The sequence below is a fragment of the Macadamia integrifolia genome, chromosome 10 (assembly GCF_013358625.1).
Source record: "Macadamia integrifolia cultivar HAES 741 chromosome 10, SCU_Mint_v3, whole genome shotgun sequence".
Taxonomy (NCBI): domain Eukaryota; kingdom Viridiplantae; phylum Streptophyta; class Magnoliopsida; order Proteales; family Proteaceae; genus Macadamia; species Macadamia integrifolia.
This window is the reverse complement of record NC_056566.1, coordinates 27,331,624-27,352,213: the sequence shown is the minus strand read 5'-3', so window position 1 is coordinate 27,352,213 and position 20,590 is coordinate 27,331,624. Positions and strand designations below refer to the sequence as shown.

The 20,590-nt window shown below is 38.4% G+C and overlaps 2 protein-coding genes and 1 long non-coding RNA gene across 3 annotated transcripts; 1 reads left to right on the top strand and 2 right to left on the bottom strand.

Annotated features, from left to right (window-relative positions):
* Positions 1–4,555: 4,555 nt before the first annotated feature.
* Positions 4,556–6,330, top strand: LOC122092344 (zinc finger BED domain-containing protein RICESLEEPER 4-like). The gene is made up of 4 exons (XM_042662660.1): positions 4,556–5,377; positions 5,531–5,680; positions 5,796–6,123; positions 6,203–6,330. The coding sequence occupies exons 1-4, from the start codon at positions 4,556–4,558 to the stop codon at positions 6,328–6,330; spliced, it is 1,428 nt and encodes a 475-aa protein (XP_042518594.1).
* A 2,164-nt stretch (positions 6,331–8,494) lies between these two features.
* Positions 8,495–9,432, bottom strand: LOC122092003 (60S ribosomal protein L39-like). Its single transcript, XM_042662279.1, has one exon. It carries the CDS (start codon positions 8,802–8,804, stop codon positions 8,655–8,657), a length of 150 nt encoding a protein of 49 aa, XP_042518213.1. The 5' UTR covers positions 8,805–9,432; the 3' UTR covers positions 8,495–8,654.
* Positions 9,433–10,813: 1,381 nt separating this feature from the next.
* LOC122090696 lies at positions 10,814–16,020 on the bottom strand. Its single transcript, XR_006143725.1, has 2 exons — positions 15,231–16,020; positions 10,814–14,517 (listed from the first exon to the last, which is right to left on the bottom strand). It is a non-coding gene; the product is annotated as an uncharacterized LOC122090696 (long non-coding RNA).
* Positions 16,021–20,590: the final 4,570 nt, after the last annotated feature.

Sequence of the window (20,590 nt, the reverse complement as noted above, 5' to 3'; positions counted from 1 at the left end):
TGTTTGGAGGAGTGCAAAATAAAAATCTACAGCCAATTCCACCACTGAAGTCGAATACCTTGTAGCTTGTGAAGCAGCTAAGGAAGGGGTATGGCTAAAGAAATTACTGAGTGATATTGGAGTTGTACCTCAGCATGTCAGAGACCCTATTACACTGTTATGTGACAATAGAGGGGCAATCACAAAGGCAAAGGAGCCACGGGCTCACCAGAGGAACAAGTACGTACAGAGGAAGTATAATCTCATCAGAGAGATCATACAACAGTGTGACATGCTTATCTCCAAAGTTGACACATCTGACAATGTGCCGGATTCTATGACCAAAGGATTAACTCATAACGTGTTTGAGAAGCACGTGGAAAATATGGGCTTGAGACTCATGGGTGATTGGCTTTGATGTACAAGTGGGAGATTTTTGGATATTGTGTCCATCAAACCCAGTTCATTTGTAATTTGAATCGGTTCGGTTTAATAAAGTGTTAGTGGTTTATTAAATGAATTATAAATGAGGAATGTGTCCATTAATAGGTTTACAAATGGAAGTCACAACTAGGGTTTGGGTTGGGCACCCTTATCATAAATGATTGTCACATGTTGTACTACTAAATATAGAAATGTCAGTGTATTTATGTGAGAATATATATGTTTTTGTGTTGGTAAACAATCTTTTTGTGTCATATTACCTCATATATTACCATCGGAAGTGTTTATGGGAATTAACACGTCACCTTACCTTTAACCTGAAATAGTTTATTTACTATATACATTGACACTACGGTGTTTGCACACATACTTTAATGTATCAATGACCAAAGTCCAAATGGACATAGGTAGGTATATTGGATGTGAGAAAAAATATACATAAGTGAAAAACTAATCAACAGGGTTTCCACTACCCGTTTAGGGAAACATCAAGAGAAAGAGCGTTTATGCATAATCGTATTGAATCAGAGCTCTGTATCATTGAAGAAATGATTTTATATTTCTAATGGTGATTAGAAATGATTAAATATGATTTACGTGCACACACACTCCTATACGGACATCTACTATGGAATGGGGTCATGGTGGTATTGATATACATGCCCTATATTCTATAATGATGATATTAGTAGTTATAGGGTTATGACCGTAATTTAGTCATGGTGGATATTTAATTAATATCGATTAATTAAATTAGAAATGGATAAATAATTACTGTATAGTTAATGAGTTATTTAATTATTTACATTATCCCTCTTAGATTCTGCTTTTTCCCTTTCTTAGCAAGTAAGTATTTGAGTCATATTGGATAAACCAAGTTTATGGAAAAAAGAGAGATTTAAAAGGAGAATTAAAGTTTTAGGAAACTTAAAAGAGTTTAAGTTTCTTAATTTAATTTCTTTATTATAAGGAAAAATTTCCGTGCCACCCCCTAGAGAATGCCACTATTATAAGAACACCCCCTCTGTTTCACCAAATTATACTCAGACCCCCTACCGTTAGTCACTGTTAAGTGAAGAATTAAAATGACCGTTATACCCTATTCATTAAAACTCATGCCTTAACCCAATTCCTCTTCACCCCTACCTATACTCACCTTCACCGGAGATGACAATGAGATGCCTCCGATTAGGGGTGTCAATATCTAAATCGGACCGGTTAAATCGGACCGGACCGAACCGATTAAGCCCGATCCAAACCGAACCGGTGGCTTATTGGGCCGGTTTCAATTTGTATATTAAATTGAATCCAGTCTCGGTTCGGTTTAGGTTAGCCCGTTGGGCCACCGAAAACGTCAAAAATATGCACTGAAATCAGAACTGATCCAAACCGACCCGAGCCCACCGTTTAACCCTTAATACAAAAGTACAAATTCGACATTTTAACTTCAACCTTTCAAAACCCTAATTTTTCAAAAGAATGAAAATTTGAAAACCTAGGTTAGTGACGCTGTGACGGAGTGAGCAGCAGCGGCCAGCGGGCAGTGGACCAGCGGTTATGGCCATGGGCCCTAGCGCCAGAGTTGGTGAACGTAATAGCTCCGACGGTGACAAGCGATGTGTACAGTTATGGGGTGTTTGTGCTGGAGGTGGCGTGCGGGCGGAGACCCATTGAAACGTCGTCTGATGATGAGCCGCTACTGATCGATTGTCCGATTGGGTGAAAGTAAAACCGTGAAAGAGCTTTATGCGAAACAGCGAAAGGGAGGCTCATCGAAGCCCCTGACTCGAGGATTGCAGGGGAGTACAAGGTGGAAGACACGGAGGCGGTGCTTAAGATTGGGTTGGCTTGCTGCCATCCTGACCCTGACGGCCTGACCGCAGGCCTAAACTTGAAGACTTGAAGTTGCAGCAGTAAAGTTCGAAGCCTGCTGGTTGCCAATCGTCCCTCGACAGGTAAATTTCGAAGCCGTGAGATCTGAATTGGAATTCATCAAATTTGTACTTTCCAGTATCAAGTGACGAGGCGCAAAGATTATTACATGAAGAGTTATTGCAGTTTCAAGGAGTTTCATAATAAGCAAAAATCATTTTCTTAAAACTTGATCCAGAACCTAGGATGTTGGCAACTAGCAGATATCTCTTTTGAACCAGGTTGGATTTTCCATTTGTTTTTCTTTTACTATGGCCCGTTCTATTTCATTTCTTTGGGAACCTGTGTGGAGATGGTAGGTAAGGATTTTTACTGTTAAAGCTGCTATCCACTCGTGATTAGACTCTATCATGTTAATAGTTTTCTTCCATTCTTACTTGATTCAAGAAACATTATTCACTAGAGAGATTTCCTTCTTTTTTTGGTTGGTTTGCTATGTTTTCATGAATAGAATACTACTGAGTGCTGACCTGTAGTGGAACTTGGTTTATAAAAGAACCTTGAGGAGAAGTTCTTTGTAGATTGGAGACTGAATTTTAGGGTAGAAGTACAAATGGAAGTAGTGCTGTTAGATGTTTACTGAAAGCAAAGAAAAGTAATCTTCTGTATTACTGATTGATTGAAATGAGGGGATTGAAGGACTGAATTGATCAGTATTACTTTGTTTTCCCCCTTAATATCATAATATAGAACTTTCCAATTCAGTTTGGTGCATATAAACACTAAAGGTCTATGTCAAGATTTTGATATAACAACATGTAAGTTATATTTAAGCTTGCATTTAGATCCATTTTAGGAAAAAATTAAAAAAAAAATATATATATATATATATATGGTATTTCATAAATTAAAAAAGATGATACAAAATTTTCCTGATAATTTTTTGATCCATCCATGCAACATTCCTAAGAGATGTGGTAATTATTTTTGTATATTGTATAAATTATTTGCAAAGATGCGTCAGACATTTTCACTTGACTATTTTACCCTTCATTTTTATTTAAATTACATCACTCCTTCATTATTGCACGGTTTGCACATCGACAGCGACGACAACTAAAGCTGTAAAGCTTGTGTTTTAATTGATAACTAATGTTTCCCTCCTCTAACAGCCGATTTGAGACCCCTGCAACCTTCAAGTTCTCTCTCTACAAATTTCAGCTCTTTCTCTGGTACTCCAGCCTCCAGGACCTCAGGTATATCCTCTTTTGATTCAAGCTTCTCATAATCTCATCTTTTTTTGGCCCTTTTGTGAATAAAATATCTGAGACTCTGAGTTGTTAACATATAAATCTGAAGTTAGCTGTAAATGGTGATATAATAGAACTGAAATGGGGTATCCGAGTATGCTTGTGAGGAGTTGGGTTGCATACTTGCATTAGTTGGATTTTAAAGATGTTTATCATTCAATTAAACCATTCTAAATTTTCAATCTATTTGGTTGATCAAGTATTAAAACAAGATTCAAATTTCAGTCAATTTTATCCTTCCATATTTTATTTTTGAATCTTAATCTGTTTTTTCAACTTCTTCAAATATGAGATTTTGAATCAAATTTCAGCATGCAATAGTGTATTATATAGGGCTAATTTAAAGAGGTCATTTTTGAATTTGTAATGCTTGGTATTCTTATTTTATTAACATGTTATATGTTTTCTTATTAATTATAGAAATGTCCATCAATATAGAAGATGAGCCCGATTGTGGGTCAGATGCTGATGTTATGTCTAATGATGGACCATATATTCCTAGAATTCCATCAACAGAACCTTCAAGTGTCGTAACACTTGAAACAAATGCAACTACCAAAAGGAAAAGAAGGAGTGTAGTTTGGGATGAGTTCACAATCATTGATGGGAAGGGTTTTGATGATGGGAAGAACCGAGCTGAATGCAAAAGATGTAAGCAAGTTTATAAGGCTGATAGTAATATTAATGGAACTAGAAGCTTTAGGAGACATATTCTACATTGCCCAAAAAGGGAAAAAAAAGGAAACACAAGCACCCAAATGATTTTGGGTGTAAATGATGGGAAAGTGATGTTAAGAGACCAAAAAGTTGACCAAGATTTTGTGCGGGACAAAATTACGAAGCTTATTGTGAGACATGAGTTACCTTTAGTTTTTCTTGAGTATGAGGAGTTCAGAGAGTTAATTACATACCTTTTTTCGGGCTATACCCATATTGCTTGAAACACACAAATGTCGGATATTTTGAGGTTATACAATTTGGAGTCCATTAGAATCAGGAATTTACTTAATTCATTTTCTGGGAGGATTTCTTTGACAAGTGATTTATGGACATCTATCACTAATGATGGATACATTGCTTTGACTGCCCATTACATTGATAAGGATTGGGTGTTGCATAAGAAGTTGTTGAAGTTTTGCATCATGCCACCTCCACACACTGGCATCCATATTTGTGAAATGGTTTCAAAAATCTTGTCTGACTGGGGTATTGATCGAAAATTGTTTTCAATTACTTTAGATAATGCCACAGCTAATTTATGTTTTGTTGACCTGCTAAAGAAAAATTTGAATTTGAAGAATGCTCTTTTATGTAGAGGATTACACTTTCATAATAGGTGTTGTGCACATATTCTCAATCTTATTGTACAAGATGGACTGAAACACATAGATGACTCTACGGTGTTGGTGCGATCTAGTATAGCCTATGTGAAAGGATCACATGCAAGAAAAGTAAAATTCTTAGAAATTTGTAAGCAATTGAGATTACAAAGTAGTAAGGGCTTACGTGTTGATGTCTCCACAAGGTGGAACTCAACATATCTCATGCTTGATTCTGCATTATTTTATTGTAAAGCATTTGAGAACCTTGGACTAGTGGATGACAACTTTAAAACTTGTCCTAGTTCTGAACAATGGTTGAAGATTGAGAGATTAACGAGTTATTTGTATCTCTTCTATGCAATTACTGTTTTCCTTTCTGGTTCCAAGTATCCCACAGCAAATTTATATTTTGAAAATGTTTGGGAGATTCACAAAAGTTTATTAGAAGAGGTATCACGTGGGCTCAACTTTATGAAGCCAATGGCAGTGGAAATGAAGAAAAAATTTGACAAATATTGGAGTGAATATAGTCCAATTTTGGCCATTGCTTTGGTGTTTGATCCTCGATATAAACTTAGTTTTGTGACTTGGGCATTTTCTAAGCTTTGCAATCTGGACTTAAATGCATCTACAATGTGCCACAATGTGAGGAATTCTTTATATCAATTGTTTGATGAGTACAAGAGTATGCAACCAAGTGACTATGATGTTCCTACACTTACCCATCGTCCTGGGAGATCTAGAACAAGATTTGTAAGTAAATTTACATTCTGATAGTAATTTTGATTTATTTTTTAATACAAGTTTTCAACATTCATTGCTAATCTTATTAATGATTCATATTTCGGCTATTTCTCAATTTTCATAGGAATTTATGGTATCCGAGCTTGCTAAGATGGATAATGGAAATAAATCTCAATCGGATATATATCTAGATGAACCCAAGGTCCCATTCAATGATAATGAATATGATGAGTATGATGTGTTGGCATTCTGGAAAGCAAATGGGTCAAGGTATCCTGATGTGGCTCTAATGGCTCGTGATGTCTTGGCTATACCAGTTTCCACAGTTGCTTCAGAGTCGGCTTTTAGCGCAGGGGGCCGTGTTATTGATAACTATCAGAGCAAACTCCTACCTACCAATGCTGAAGCATTAATATGCCTTCAGGATTGGATGTTTGATATAGACTTTAGAGGTAATTTTTCATTTAGTATATTTTTCATTTTTAATTGTCTTAATTAGTTAATTAGTGTCTTATTTTACTTTGTATGTAGCTGAGCCTTTTGATGATCCCACTGATGTGGATAATGCACTTGGAAATATACTGGAACTATTGCACATTGAAAAGGAGAGAGGTGCAGTAGCTAGTTCTTCAGCTGGTCCTACTCCTAGAGAAGGATAAGCTTAATGTGCCTGCAACAAGAGAAAGACCTTCCTAGGTACCTGCAAATTCTAACATCTCTGATTTGGTTGCTGGTTGTTATTGCTTTTTGCATGCTGTGGTAGTTGCACAACCACATGGGTTATCCAAATTTATATCTTCAAGGGGTTCATTCTGTTACATATATTCATTAGTTGAACATTGGTTAGTGCTTTAGGTATTATAATGCCTCTATTGCTTGTTATTTTCTGTATGGTCCAACTGTAGATGATTTGATAAGGTTTGTCTTTGGATATACCTGTGAATAAATGACAACAGTGTTGTGGGAGCCATTGGAAAGATATTTATTGCAGGTTTGTCTTTGGAACGATAGCCTTTTTGCTTTACAGTCTAAGGGATCTCATGGTGGTCCTTCTGACTTTTTTCTTAATATTTCTACATAATATCTTCACTTGTTGATGTGCAATTGTTTGTTCATTTTTTTCTCAGTCGTATCTTTTACTGCAGCACTTGGTTTCGTTTTTCATGGAGGGAAGTGAGTCTTCTCAATTTTAAAGCATCTGCAATTGATCTAGATTTCTTTTAACATAGTTGTCAAGGTGTGCCTTAGCGGCTTGTTGGTGTCATTTTTGTTTTTCACCTCTCCACCGCCTTGGGTCATCTAGCCACCTTGACAACTATGCTTTCCATGTATGTGCTTTGTTTAGTTTAAAAGCTTTGGATCTACTGGAGTTATTGTCATATATTTTGTTCTACTTGGAGATTATTTTTCATCTTTTAGGCCTTATAATATTTTCAATGACAATTAATTTGTATATATTGTAAGAAAGAAAAATCAGTAGTTGCTGCTGTTCTTGTTGAGAAAACTTTTCCCTGTATTAGTGTTCTACTGTATGCTTGAATTTTATTTTTCACTCGTGGGGTTTGAAATATAGTTTTCATTTATATTGCTAATGAGAAAACACTAATTCTTTCTGCTTTCAGGTGTTGAGAAAGCTTGTGGATGATGCATCAAAGTTTTTGAATGACAAAATCACCAAAGCTGTGGTAACAGTGCCATCATACTTCAATGATTCCCAAAGTTGTGGTAAAGAAATTTGTCAATGTACTATCATCTCTAGCAGAGGTATGGAAGCCATCAAACCCAGACTCAGAGGACATCTATGGCATCCACTTGCAGTATCAAGGCACTAGCATCAATGCCAAGAGAAGAAGAATGGCGCACGGTTTCATTAGTTTCAAAATTCCAAGTTTCTTTAGAAATTCTAGTCTTAGTGAGAATTCTATTCCTAGTATAGTGTGGAATTCTGTTTGAATTTTGCTTTCAGTTTCTTTCCACTTTAAACTATTTTTACCTGTCTTCGTCCAAGCTGTATAAGGTCTCTATAGATACAATCTTGTTTTGAATTGGTTTTCTTTATCTCATCAAGTCCTAGTTAATTAACAATCTCCAAACATAATAATATAATGAGGAATTTTTAACTAGTTTTAAGTTAAATATATTGGTTGTTTTTCATTTTTCAAATATTCGTTGAATTGCCTAAATGCTTCAGCAGGTCAGCAGTTGGTTGTTTCCTAATGGCTCCATACCGGTTTAAAAAACCAATCCAAATCAAAATGAACCTAATAAATCCAAACCGGTACCAACCTGAACCCAAACCGCACCGAAACCGACACCGGACCGAAACCGATAAATCCTTAATGGGTCGGTTTCGATCAGTTCTAAAGTCACACCGAAACCAGTGGAACCGGACCGAAACTGCACCAACCCGGACTGTTGACATCCCTACCTCCGATCATCCTTCAGATTCTTTTCGCTGAAAAATTTGAAGAACCCAATACTAATCGGTGGTATATGAATTCGGTTGGTATATGAATTGGAGTTTGGGAGGAATTTTCCAATTACCCACCTCACGGGGAGAGTAGAGATACATAAACTATTCACAGTGGGGATAAGGTAGATCGATATTGGTGGTTTTTGCTCAAATCTTCATCTGGGTTTAATGCCCTAAGACCTGCAAGTATGAGTGTTCCTGCTACTCCTCATCCGTTCTGTGCACCACCATTCGCTGTAAGTGGTGAACCAGAAGCCCAACCTGCTTCTGGTGTTTTTTTTTTCTTTTTTTTCAGAAAAAAAATCTTCAAATGCCATTAGAGACATGAACTAACCCACTCTTTCAAAATATTCCGCAACAAAGAAACACAATAATCTCAACAAAATCTGGTTCAGAGACTCGTTGAGTTCTCAACTGATTAATTTAGGAATTACAAAAATAGTATCTTCCATTCTCTTGCAAGACCTACAAACTCTAATTAGACCCAGAAAGAGGACAGATTGCAACACCTTAAAAACCTAGCTTGGTGCGGCCCCAGTGCCTGCGTTTCGCATTGTACCTGGTGTTATCGGTCCTCATGCGGATCCAATGAGGGAGCTTGTTTTGCCTCATCTTCTTCGCGAGCTTCTTCTTGATTTTCAAGATTTTATGCGACGGCATCTTGAGTTCTGATTCAGAGCTCGGGGATGAGGGTAAGGAGATCAGAACAAAAGCGAGAAAACCCTCTCTGGTGTTCTGAGTTTTGATTCAGCACTGGTGTTGATTGGCCACCATTCAAGAAATCCAGAAACTCTGAAGATATCCCCTCGAATTCTTTCTCAAACCCACCTGCAAATCCAAGGATGCCGCCTCTGCCAGCCTTAAACCCTCCTCTTACTAAAGGCACAAGCAGGATGTTCTTCAAGACCCGTCCTTCCACAAAATTTATTGCTGGGACCTGTCCTTATGGAGACAACTGCAATTTCGTTCATCGGCCTGATGATATGAGGAAGCCTACACTGAACTGGCAAGAAATCCTTGGTGCCAGAACCCGTGAGGAAGAAAGAGCCGCTGGACTTTGGGATGAAGATCAAAGAACAATTACTAGGCTCAAGCTCTGCAAGAAGTACTCTATTGGGGAGGAATGATCCTGGGAGGTTTAGGGAAAATCTGCAATCAGCATTGGGGTTACAGAGACCTCTCCTGGGAGTAATGGAAGTGGGTTTGATCATCAACAAGAATTTGTAAGCCCATCACCGAAGAATGAGGAACAGCGGAAGGAAGAAGCAGAGTGGTTTTGGGTATTTTAGGTATTTTAAATTTAATAAGGGTATTTTGGCATTTAAAATAAAATATAGTAGTTGACATCAACATATAAGGTATATTCCTTAACAATAATTAATGGTAGGGGGTCTGAGTATAATATGGTGAAATGAAAGGGGTGTTCTAATAATAGTGGCATTCTCTAGGGGGTGGCGCAATAAATTTTTCTTATTATAATAATAAAGAAATTAAAGTTTTAGGAAACTTAAAAAAGTTTAAGCTTCTTAATTAAATTTATTTATTATAATATAATGCCCCACATCATATAAAAGGGAGGAGAGTAAAATGGGATCCCAACTTTTGGCTCTCTCACTCTCCACTTCTCTATCTTTCTTCTCTTCTCTTCACATCGGTGTTGAACTCTAATTTCTACACAATGAAGAAAAGTAAGTTAAAAGTTGCACTATTGAAGAAAAGAGAAGGGCTATTAGATAGTCAATTGAAACTTGTCAAGTTTCAAAAGCTCCATAAACTGCACCGGCTGCACACTTGGGATTCAAAACTTGGATTGCTGGTCTAAGGAAGAACCATTATTTGGAGGAGGAGCTTCGCTTGCGACTCTTTGTAAGTATTGTTCTCATTATTTCAAATTAGTTATCATACTTGTTTGGTTTTAATGATATGGAGAATGACTCGAATCAATCCAAAATTCCACTGTGCATGTCGGGTTGAGCTGGAAAAGTCTTGTTTCCAACACATCCACCTTCTTTTGGCTTGATTTAGCTTTCTCCTCCTCCACTGCTGTCTCTCCACTGCCCTTCTGTCGTGCTTGCTTCTTAATTCCAAACAAGGTTATTGTGTTACAAACAGATGACTTTGAACATGCTTTATATAGACCGTTTCGTTTTGAAGCATTTTGGATATCAAAGCCCTCTTTTGAATCTGTGGTGGCTTCTTCATGGAATTATGGAACATTGGGATCTCCTTCTTTCTATTTTCTCAAATGCCCCTTAGCAGACACTTAAATCAGTGGAACCAGCATTTTATTGGAAATCTCCATAACAGAATAGCTCAAGCACATTATTCTTTGTCATTGCCATTATTTGACACTGTTTCCTTTACTGAGAGGGATGAGCATTGGGTTACTCAAGTAAATTATCAGAAAACACTCAAGAGAAGCATCAATCAAAAAGAAAAATTATGGGAACAAAATTCCCGTCTTAGCTGGCTTAAGGATGGTGATGCTAACACAAAATTTTTCCACATTTGTACCGTTAAACGGAAAGCTTAAAACTGTCTCCTTCCTCAATCACAACGGGCTTCAGTTCTTTTCCCGATCTGAGATTGCTTATGCATTTCAACAAAATTTTTTTTAGAGGTTTATCAATAGTCAGAGGTGGTTATTAATGATTCGTCATTTGATCCTATTCAGGGTCATGTCTCTTACTTTTTTTTGGTAAAAGACTTTTATTAATGAAGAAAGATACAACCAGAGCAATCAGCATACAGGAGATTAGAAAGAAAAGCTGGTGGAGAAAACATAACAGTTAAGACCTGTTGAGAGCTTGTAGCCTTGGAAGCAAGAGTCTGCCACGCTGTTCACCTCCCGAAAGCAGCATTTAAACCTGATGTATTGGTAATTCGAAATAAGTGGGAGACGGTCCTCCAGAATTAGATAAATCCTCCACGGGCAGTTCAGGTCCAGGCCTTTGAGGGAATTGATAACCAGAAGATTGTCGCTCTCTATTATAATGGCCGGAGCATTCAGATTGGCAGCCACCCTGAGAGCATATCTAATAGCCAGAGCTTCCGCAGTGACAGCATGATTGACTCCCACACCACCAAAGAAACAACATATGAAAACATTGTTGTGGTCCTGGAAAATTCCTCAGACCCCAGCCAGACCTGGGTTCCTTTGCTTGCACCATCCATGTTAAATTTCAGGCAGCCATCGGGAGGGGATGTCCAAGATAGTGAACGTGGAGGACGAACCAGCTTCACATTGAAATGGGAGGACACTTCCTTGGCATTTCTGATTGCCTTGAGAAGAACCTGATAGGTATTAAATGCATTGTTCCTGAAAATGAGATCCCAATAGCCAACCCATATATTCCAGAGAATGGAGCAAAAGAGGGCAGTTTGCAGGCTAGTCGTGGAGGAAGGTCTGAAATTGGATAAGATCCTAATTATCAATTCCTGAATGGTGTGGATGTGAGATTGATTCCCAACCTCGTAAGAGACCATTTCTGGGCAGTGACAGTGCATGTGGTGAAAAGATGGTTTGCATCTTGGAAATGTTGGGCGCAGAGAGAGCAAATTGGGTCTTGGGACATCCCTCGTTGGTTGAGGAGGTCAGGCAGTGAAAGTCTATTGTGCAAGGTCTTCCAAAGAAGATGTTGAGTTCTAGGCTCGGAAGGGGAATGCTAGATCTTCAACCAAATTTTGGAAAGAGGTGGAGAAAATCCACCAACTTCAATGATATATATCGATGCCACTATGAAGGTTCTAGTCGCAGTAGCTGCCCAAATCAACTTGTCTGGCCGAGGTTGAAGCGGTATGGGAATAGACATAATGGAAGTAGCAACATCCTTAGGCCGCCACTGCATAATAACTTCTTGCCTCCACGAACGATGAGTCAATGAGCATATCCACCAATGTAGGAGCATTAGGGAGAATGGGAAATGGGGTTGCAGATGGTGGGAAATTTGGGATCCAGTAATCAGTCCATGGGTTAATTGATTCACCATTCCCCAGCTGTATAAATGTCCCCTTTCTCAGAAGATCTCTGGTCGAACATATAGATTTCCAGCCCCAAGATGCAGTTGCTGGACAACTGGCATCCATGAATGACGAATTGGGAAAGTACTTCTTCTTCATCAGGCGAGCCCAAAGAGTTGTCGGTTGCGATAACAATTCCCATCCTTTCTTTGCCAGTAGCGCTTTGTTCATGCTGCCCGTTCTCTTAATGTTAAGACCTCCAAACCTCTTAGGTCTGCAAATCTCCGACCAGGCCACTGTTGGAATGTGAGACGAGGTACCATTCGACCAGTAGAAATCTTTGTAGGTCTTATCCAGCATTTTATGCACTTAGACTGGAAGATTGAAGCATGACAGTGTAAATGGGCATTGCCAATAATGTAGACTGAATTAGAATAGTTTTCCCGGCCGGGCAGAAGACTTGGGCTTTCCAGTGTTGAAGGTGCTGCGAGACGCACTGGACCAAATCATCACATTGAGATTTTTGGAATCTGTCTGCAAACAGAGGAATTCCAAGATATTTCTCCAGTGAATTGGGGGGTGAAATTTAAAAGAACTCCCTTATATGTCTTTTGGTATATGAAGAAACGTTAGGACTGAACTGTGCTCGGGTCTTTTGAATATTGATGCTCTGACCGGAAACCCTGCAGTAGGTGTTGATGATATCATTCAACTGCCTAACCTCAGATATGCATGCTTTGCCAAAAAAAATTAAGTCATCCATAAACGCCATGGGACAAGCGTTCACCTCCCCTGCATAATTGAATCCCATTCAACCGCTTGGAGTTGAGGGCTAAAGTAAGGTGGGATGATGGTAGCTCTGCACACAAAACAAACAGGTAAGGGGAGAGCAGATCTCCCTGCCATAGTTCTCTGGAAGGCCTGAAAGGTGAGAGTTGAGCTCCGTTGAGTAGAATGCAAAGTTGGGTACTCTCGACATAGAACATTACCTTCTTGACCCAATCAGGAACAAAGCCATAGCTTAATAGAGTTTTGCAAAGGAATGTCCATTCCACCTTATCATACGCCTTGCTCATATCTACTTTTAGTGAGAATAAACCGTTCCGACCTCTGTGGGTGTTCTTAATTTTTTGCACTATTTCATTTGTAATGAGGACATTGTCTTGTATGCATCTTCCTTTGATGAAGCCATTTTGATGAAACAATACGACTTTATGAAGAATGGGCCACAGTCTGCTCACTATGATCTTTGAGATTATCTTGTATGTGAAATTACACAAGCTGATCAGGCGGTAGTCACCAACAGACAGTGGCTGTGATACTTTGGGGATGAGAGCAATATTTGTGGGGTTCAAATTTCTGGAGAAGGTACCAGACCTGAAAAATTCCATAATGCATGCAGTAACTTTCTCCCGAATAATTGGCCATGTTTGTGGAAGAAATATCCCGAAAATCCATCAGGACCTGGTGCTTTATGTGGCAGCATAGCGTGAACAGTATCTGTGATTTCCTGTGCAGTAACAGGTTTTGTGAGATGGATGTTATCTGCATCAGAAACACGATTCTGGATAGGTTCAAAATACTCTTCATCAGGAGGAGGATTAGTGGAAGTGAATAAGCTTTTGTAGCTTCTAATCAAGGCTTCACCCACTGAGGCTTCATCAGAGAGAGTAATGCCATCCTTGATGATCGATTTAATCTCATTTCTAGCTCTTCTTTTCATCGTTAGTAAATGGATCACCTTTAGTGAGCCACTCTACCCTTGATTTCTGCTGCCAAAGGACTTCTTCTTGGTAGTATAAACGCCGGAGAGTGGAAGACATTTCCAGTTCTTGATCAAACCATCGCTGCTCTCTAAGAGAAGGATCAACCTATTGGAGATTGTTGAGTGCATTATTGGTGTGTTCAATCTTGTGAAATATATTTCCCACAATGCTTTTATTCCAGATTTTTAGATTTGTTGCCAAAGCACTCAGTTTAGCACAATATCGGAATGAAGGGGAACCATTCCGACCATTTGCAGACCAGGACGAGAAGACTTGATCCATGAATGATGGTTCCATGAGCCATAGTGCATCAAACCGAAAGGGTCGATGTCTTCGAACTCTTGATTGCTCAGTATAAAGAACGAGGGCCCTATGATCAAATGTAGCCATCAATTCCAATTGGACCTGAGCATTAGGATGCAGCTCGAGCCACAGATCATTTATCAGAAAACGATCAAGCTTTCTTCAATACGTTGATCCCCTCTTTGTCTATTAGTCCAAGTGAATTGATATCCTCTCAAACCAATTTCATCAAGGCAATCTCTGTTCAATAAATCATTCATTGGCCTAAGTTGCCGCTGTTGAATTGGTCTACCACCAAGCTTATTAGCCTCATGAATATAAGCATCCCAATCACCGGAAATCACCTATGGTTTTGTAATAAAAGCAGCCAAATTCATAAGGGAAGCGAGATGGGAGTTTCTAATATGTTTTTTCCAACTAATGTAAACAAACATCATGTTCCAGCATTCATTGATATCATGAAGATACACCTCAGCGTGGATACACCAGTTTGTTTGCCATAAAACATTCACATGAACAGAAAATCACAACAAAGCAACAGAAGACGAACATACAAAATGATTGAAAGACATTGCCCAACAAAAGGACTGCAACCGTGACTCAGAGGACTTAGTTTCTGCTAGAAAACACAGAAGCGATCTGGTTTTACTGATAAGGAGCCGTAGCTCTCTTCTTGTCGAGGGGGAAACAATCCCTCAACAGTTGAACGCAAGGGTCGTCATGGCTTCCCTGGTGACTACAGCCAGCCAGTCACCTCAGCCTCAACAAAGACCTCTTTGCAGGCCGAATTTTGTGCAACCCAACCGCAAAGGCAAACATGGGCTGGTATCCTCGAGAATGATCACCCTTCTCTATAGAATAACCTAAAAAAGGCCAATACTAGATTAACCTTTCGTTAAGATGCAAAGTGGCTCACTGAGGCAGCCTAGTCTGACTTTTATTATTATTATACTTCTCTCTGTCTATCATATGAATTCCAACAAATGGCACTTCCAAGCTCTTGCATTGGCTAATAATAGAGAACTCCATCAATAAAATATTCTATCATAACTTTTACCATAGTAAGGCAATCGCATGCATTGGCTGGTCAGGAAGAAAAATGATGAAGAAACTGCCCAAAGTAATTACATCGAATACCAAGAGAAAGAGAGCCAGTGCTCAAACCGTCGCCGGCCGGAATGGAGAACGAAGATGCAGAACCGAGATGGACCAAATTGGCTGCTGATAGAGTTGAACGTTGTGAGAAAGCGCCGAAAAACCAGGAGAATGAGGGATATCCCAATGAGAAGAAAGCCATCATCATTCACAATACGATCTCCTCACGACTGTGAAGAACACTGAAGGAAGATGAAGGGTTGTTGAAAGGAAGCTACAGCCAACGAAGACTCATTCCTCTAAACAGAACAACGCAGAACCAGCTGTTACTAGTGCCAAATTCACAATCCAAAACCGACTCTCACCCACAGTTGCCGTAGAACAGTGTTGTCCTCCCTTTCCCTGACCTTCTTCTCTTCTTTCCTCTTTCCTTTCTTCTTCTTGGTTTCCTTGTCCTCTTTCTCTGGTTCTATTTCTAGACGGTACTTGAAGGTTCAGTTGTTGATATTAATCCCTGGTAATGGTTTTCAGATTGGGTGGAGATTGGTAGGAAACATCCGTGCAATAGAAACGATTGACCCCTTCATATTCTCGAATCGATCTTTTCAAATCATTCTTAACGGATCGATCGATCATCGAAGGGAAGGTTAAATCGTCGATAAACTTGAAGTGCCGATTCAAGACATAGAATTGGGGGATGCCTTCTGTGAAATCCCCGGATAAAAATCGTCTGCAATTCTATCCTTATGCAATATCCCTTGAGGGTAACACATGGACAAAGTGGTTTGAAATTCAACTCCAAAGGAGTGAATTGAAGTTGGATCAATATAGGATTAATCTGAGCCGTTCAAACCACTTTATCCATGTATCATCATCTGAAGAGAGTATTGCACGGGTAAGGAATTACAGACGATTTTTATCCCCTGGTCGAGGCAATCATTCAGGATCCTTTTACTATAAGATATGGCATACTGTATCTCTGGTGATGTTATTGAGTTATATTGGGATATTGAAGCAGTTCAAAGCTTTTTTGCGTCTGGCCATTTTGTTAGAGGACTAAACCAATCATATATCACCCTTATTCCAGAAGTTTCTCATCCCTCTTTTGTGACATATTTTCATCCAATTAGCCTTTGTAATTTTATCTACAAGGTCATATCCAAAATTCTTGTGAATAGGCTTCGTTCTTTAATGCATAAATTTATATCTCCAAATCAGAATGGATTTATCAAAGGGCGCTTTATTCAGGATAATACTGTTATTAGTCATGTCTTGCGTTGAATCTACCAAACTTTCTGTCCTTCTCAATGGATTTCTTCTTGAAATTTTTTTTCCCTTACAAGATAATCCACGATCGTCCTATTTATTTCTTCTTAGTGCTGAGCTACTTTTTTCCGATTTGGCTTTGGCACTCCACAACAAGAAAATTCATGGTATCCCTCCAACAAAGAGGAATTGAAGCAATCACTTACATGGAATTTGCTACTAAATCCCAAGAATTGTGCTCTATTATTGAAAAATAATGTCATTTCTCTGGATAAGCATTAAATAGTTATAAGACCAATGCAAAATTTGATGCTGTCGTAAACGGATCAAAATAAATCCTAACTAAACTATGAGATAGTGGTAAGAAAGGGGTCGAACCCACAAGGAACTAAAAGGCTAAATCTACTAAGATTGAGGTGAATGTTGGGGATTGAAACAAACCTGGTCTCGATTGCCTTTACCGGCACCTTTCTGATCCCTCCTTGTCTAGTGACTCTGTTAATTTTGTGTTTCGGGCTCTTCTCGGTGATCACCCAACTTTGAAAATCAAATTTGTAAAATCCAAAATTCAAATTAAAACTAAGTGAGCTAATTAACAAGAACAAGAATTAATGAGAAGTAGCTACCCTCAGGTCTCGAATCCATTTTGGTATTATTTCCAATTTCTAGTTCATACTTCAGTTCATTGAAACTACAAGTTCCAATGCAACCACAAAAACACAATCTCTGGCTACCCTAAGCATAACCTATCCTATCAAGCACTATCGTGTATTGCTTTTGCTTAACATGTTAATAGTTTAATTGGTTAAATGCTATCATTAGTGTATTGCCAAAAATCAACATAAAATCCCATTGCTTGAATAAAATAACTAAATCACATAGACAATTATTCTAAACTAATTTAACCATTAAAAATCATCCACAATAGGAGGGGTCTTTAACATCAAACAATCCAGTTTGAATTCTAACTAGAAATTAAATAACAATAACTCAAAATTTCATTTAAATATTAAGATAGAGAGGGGACATAATCACTCATGGTACTAATGAATGAAGGGCAGCAATGATGATGATGGTGATGAACCCTTGGTACCATGGTAATCCTCTCTGTACAATGCTGTCTAGGAAAATCCGTCCACAAGAAGGTGCAATTCAAGAAGAAAGGAGAGTTGGGAGAGAAATCATCTAAGGAAGAGATAATTGGGAGAGAGAAATCAGCTAGATTAGGACACAAGAGAGAGATGGATCGTAGTAGAGAGAGAGAGCTAGTGATCGTATGAGATTAGGGAGATGTATGGATGCGTGAGAGATGCGAGAAAAAATAGGGACAGGAGATGTGGGAAAGAGATAGTAAAATAGGGATAAAATATAGGGGAATCCTAGAAGAGAGATATGGAATGGAGAGATGGGTTCCGTGGAGGGGAAAGAATTATGCATGGGAGAAAAGAGAGGGAGAAATTAGAGAAAGAGATGAGAAAAAATATGGGGAGATGTTTTAGGTAAAGTGGGAGAGGGAGAAAGAATAGGGAGAGAGAGTATGTGCGAGTGAGATGGGAGAGAAAAGAGAAATTGTAAGAGGGAGAGATTCGGTGGGAGATGGGCTGTAGAAGAAGGGAATTTTAGGACAAGAAAAGAATCCTAACCTAATTTGGACAAGGAGGAAGAGAGGGGCATGTGAAAGAGGGAAAGAAGGAGAAACCGTCGGGTTTCAATATCTTCTCAATTTCCCTTTTTTTTTTTTATCTTCTTCTCTTGGAAATTCCAACTCTGCCCTTGATCCTTTGCCCTTAATTCTAGACTGAACCATCTCCATCCATTTAGCATCAAACCTGTGCACATCACTTGAAAACCCTGTAATCAAAGATCATCACAATATGTGGTCAAATTAATCATGAAACATAATTAAAATTAACAATTGAATAGCAATTTCATGAATAATTACAACCTGATTACATTCCCCAACTTGCACTTTTGCTCGTTCTCGAGTAAAAGACAATAAAAACTACTTTGCTTATCATGCCATTAGCTTAATGTAACTACTCATAAACAAGTAAGAGTATCATCAACGGATCAATAACAAGGATTCTAAGTATACCAACAATTCAACACAAAGTTAAACAAAGAACATCCTCGTCGACTCCATCCAACTTTTACTCTTACATTCAACCATCGTAGCTAAGTCATAAGGTCTGAGTGCTATAAAAGCCATCACTTTTGCCATGCAACTATGATCATGCTCTCTTTTTTTTTTTTTTTTTCACAATTACTCAGATCCGTGTAATGTCTTGACCTATTAAGCTTTCTAAATGAGCTATATAGCAAGCTTTCGGTCAATTGTTCTCAAACCAGATGACTTTAAAGAACTAGGTTTAGAACATCCCTTGAACTTACTTACTCAACCCAAATAGGCTACAAGCCAAGACTAGATCAAAGTTTTCAAATTTTGCTTAAACTATCTAATTTTTTTACGCGAAACTTCATGTTTGTGACACAGAGGCCCGGTTACTCAGAAAGAAGTCTTTTTTTTTTTTTTTTTATACATTCCACCTGTTTGATGCGAATTTCAATGCTTGTGGCAAAGAAACCCAGTTACTAAGGAGGAAGTCATAATACATGATTTAAACATTTTCAACAGATAAGACTTGCATAGTCAAGGATCATCATAAACATTCACTAAAATAACAATTTCAGATTCAAAGCAAAAATTTGACCAACATGGAAGAGATAATGTTCTAAGTTTAATAAACTGTTAAATACATCAACACACTTAAAAATCACATGCTATAACTCTTGACAAAGACCTTAAAAGCTCTAGAGTAGAAAATTTAAGTAGAAATATGCAATCAATACCAGAGTTTAAGTTCAAATTGTTCATTCAATAAAAAATTTTCCCTTACTCCCCAACTTAAATGACATTGTCTCCAATGGAAGGTGAAAGAATAACACAAAATAAAGCAAGGGGAACAAAGCAAAGGGAACAAAGCAAAGGGAAGGAGTAACACAACCTGATGGAGGGAATTGTTACTGCTATCATCTGCATGGCTATGCTCCACTACTAAATCCGCTAAGTTTACCGTCTTCAGCCAGACAAACAGTGGAACTCAAAAGAAATCGTAAACTGGATCAATCAAATCAATAGACTCAACGACCTGGCCATCAGTAATACCATCCACATAAGGCTTAAGGCGTTGCCTATTAACTTGAAAAGTGTGCGTCTTTTTAGGATCTTGAATTGTAATAGCACCATGAGAAAACACTTTAGTGACCATAAAGGGATCATCCCATTGAAAGCAACGAAGAGCACTAAACAGCCCCATGTAAGTGGCCCGAGTTGTGCCTAATAAGAATCGAACTTAGGAGGTCCGAGTTTACGGCTCATGCCAAGTTTGTTGCTCACCGATTGTGCTACCCCCTTGGCTTATAAGACCAATGCTCAATTCAGTCCTAATATATCAGTTTTTACCAAGCGCTTTATTTTTCAAAGCTTCTAGATCAGCTTATCTCTTCAGTTGGATTACTATCTTGGTATCACCTTTATTGGGAAGAGGATTAACAAGCTATACTGTCAAAATCTACTTGATCGGATGAATTCCAAACTTTCTCATTAGAAGTCCAAATTCTCGAGCGCAGCGGGAAAGACCACTCTTATTCAATCCACTCTTTCATCCATGCCACTCTATTACATGTCTTGCTTCAGTCTTCCTTTTTCAGTTCACAAATAGCTTGATGCTATTGGTCATAAATTCTGTTAGGCTAATGGGATAGTTCACATTTTTCTATCATCAGAGAAAAACTATTGGTAACTCAAGGTGATCGGAGGGCTCAATGTTAAATTTTCCTCACCCATTAATTCTGCTTTGTTAGCCAAGAAATCCTAGACTCTCCTTCAACCCCCAACATCCATATGGAGCCTCAGTGGGTCATGGGCTCCCCATTTCTATCTCTGTTCCTGAAGATGTTATAATATGTAAGCACACAGCTAATGGTAATTTTTCAGTCTCTTCAGCTTATCGGCTTGCTCTTTTAGGTTTTGGTATCCCTAATAATCCTATATGG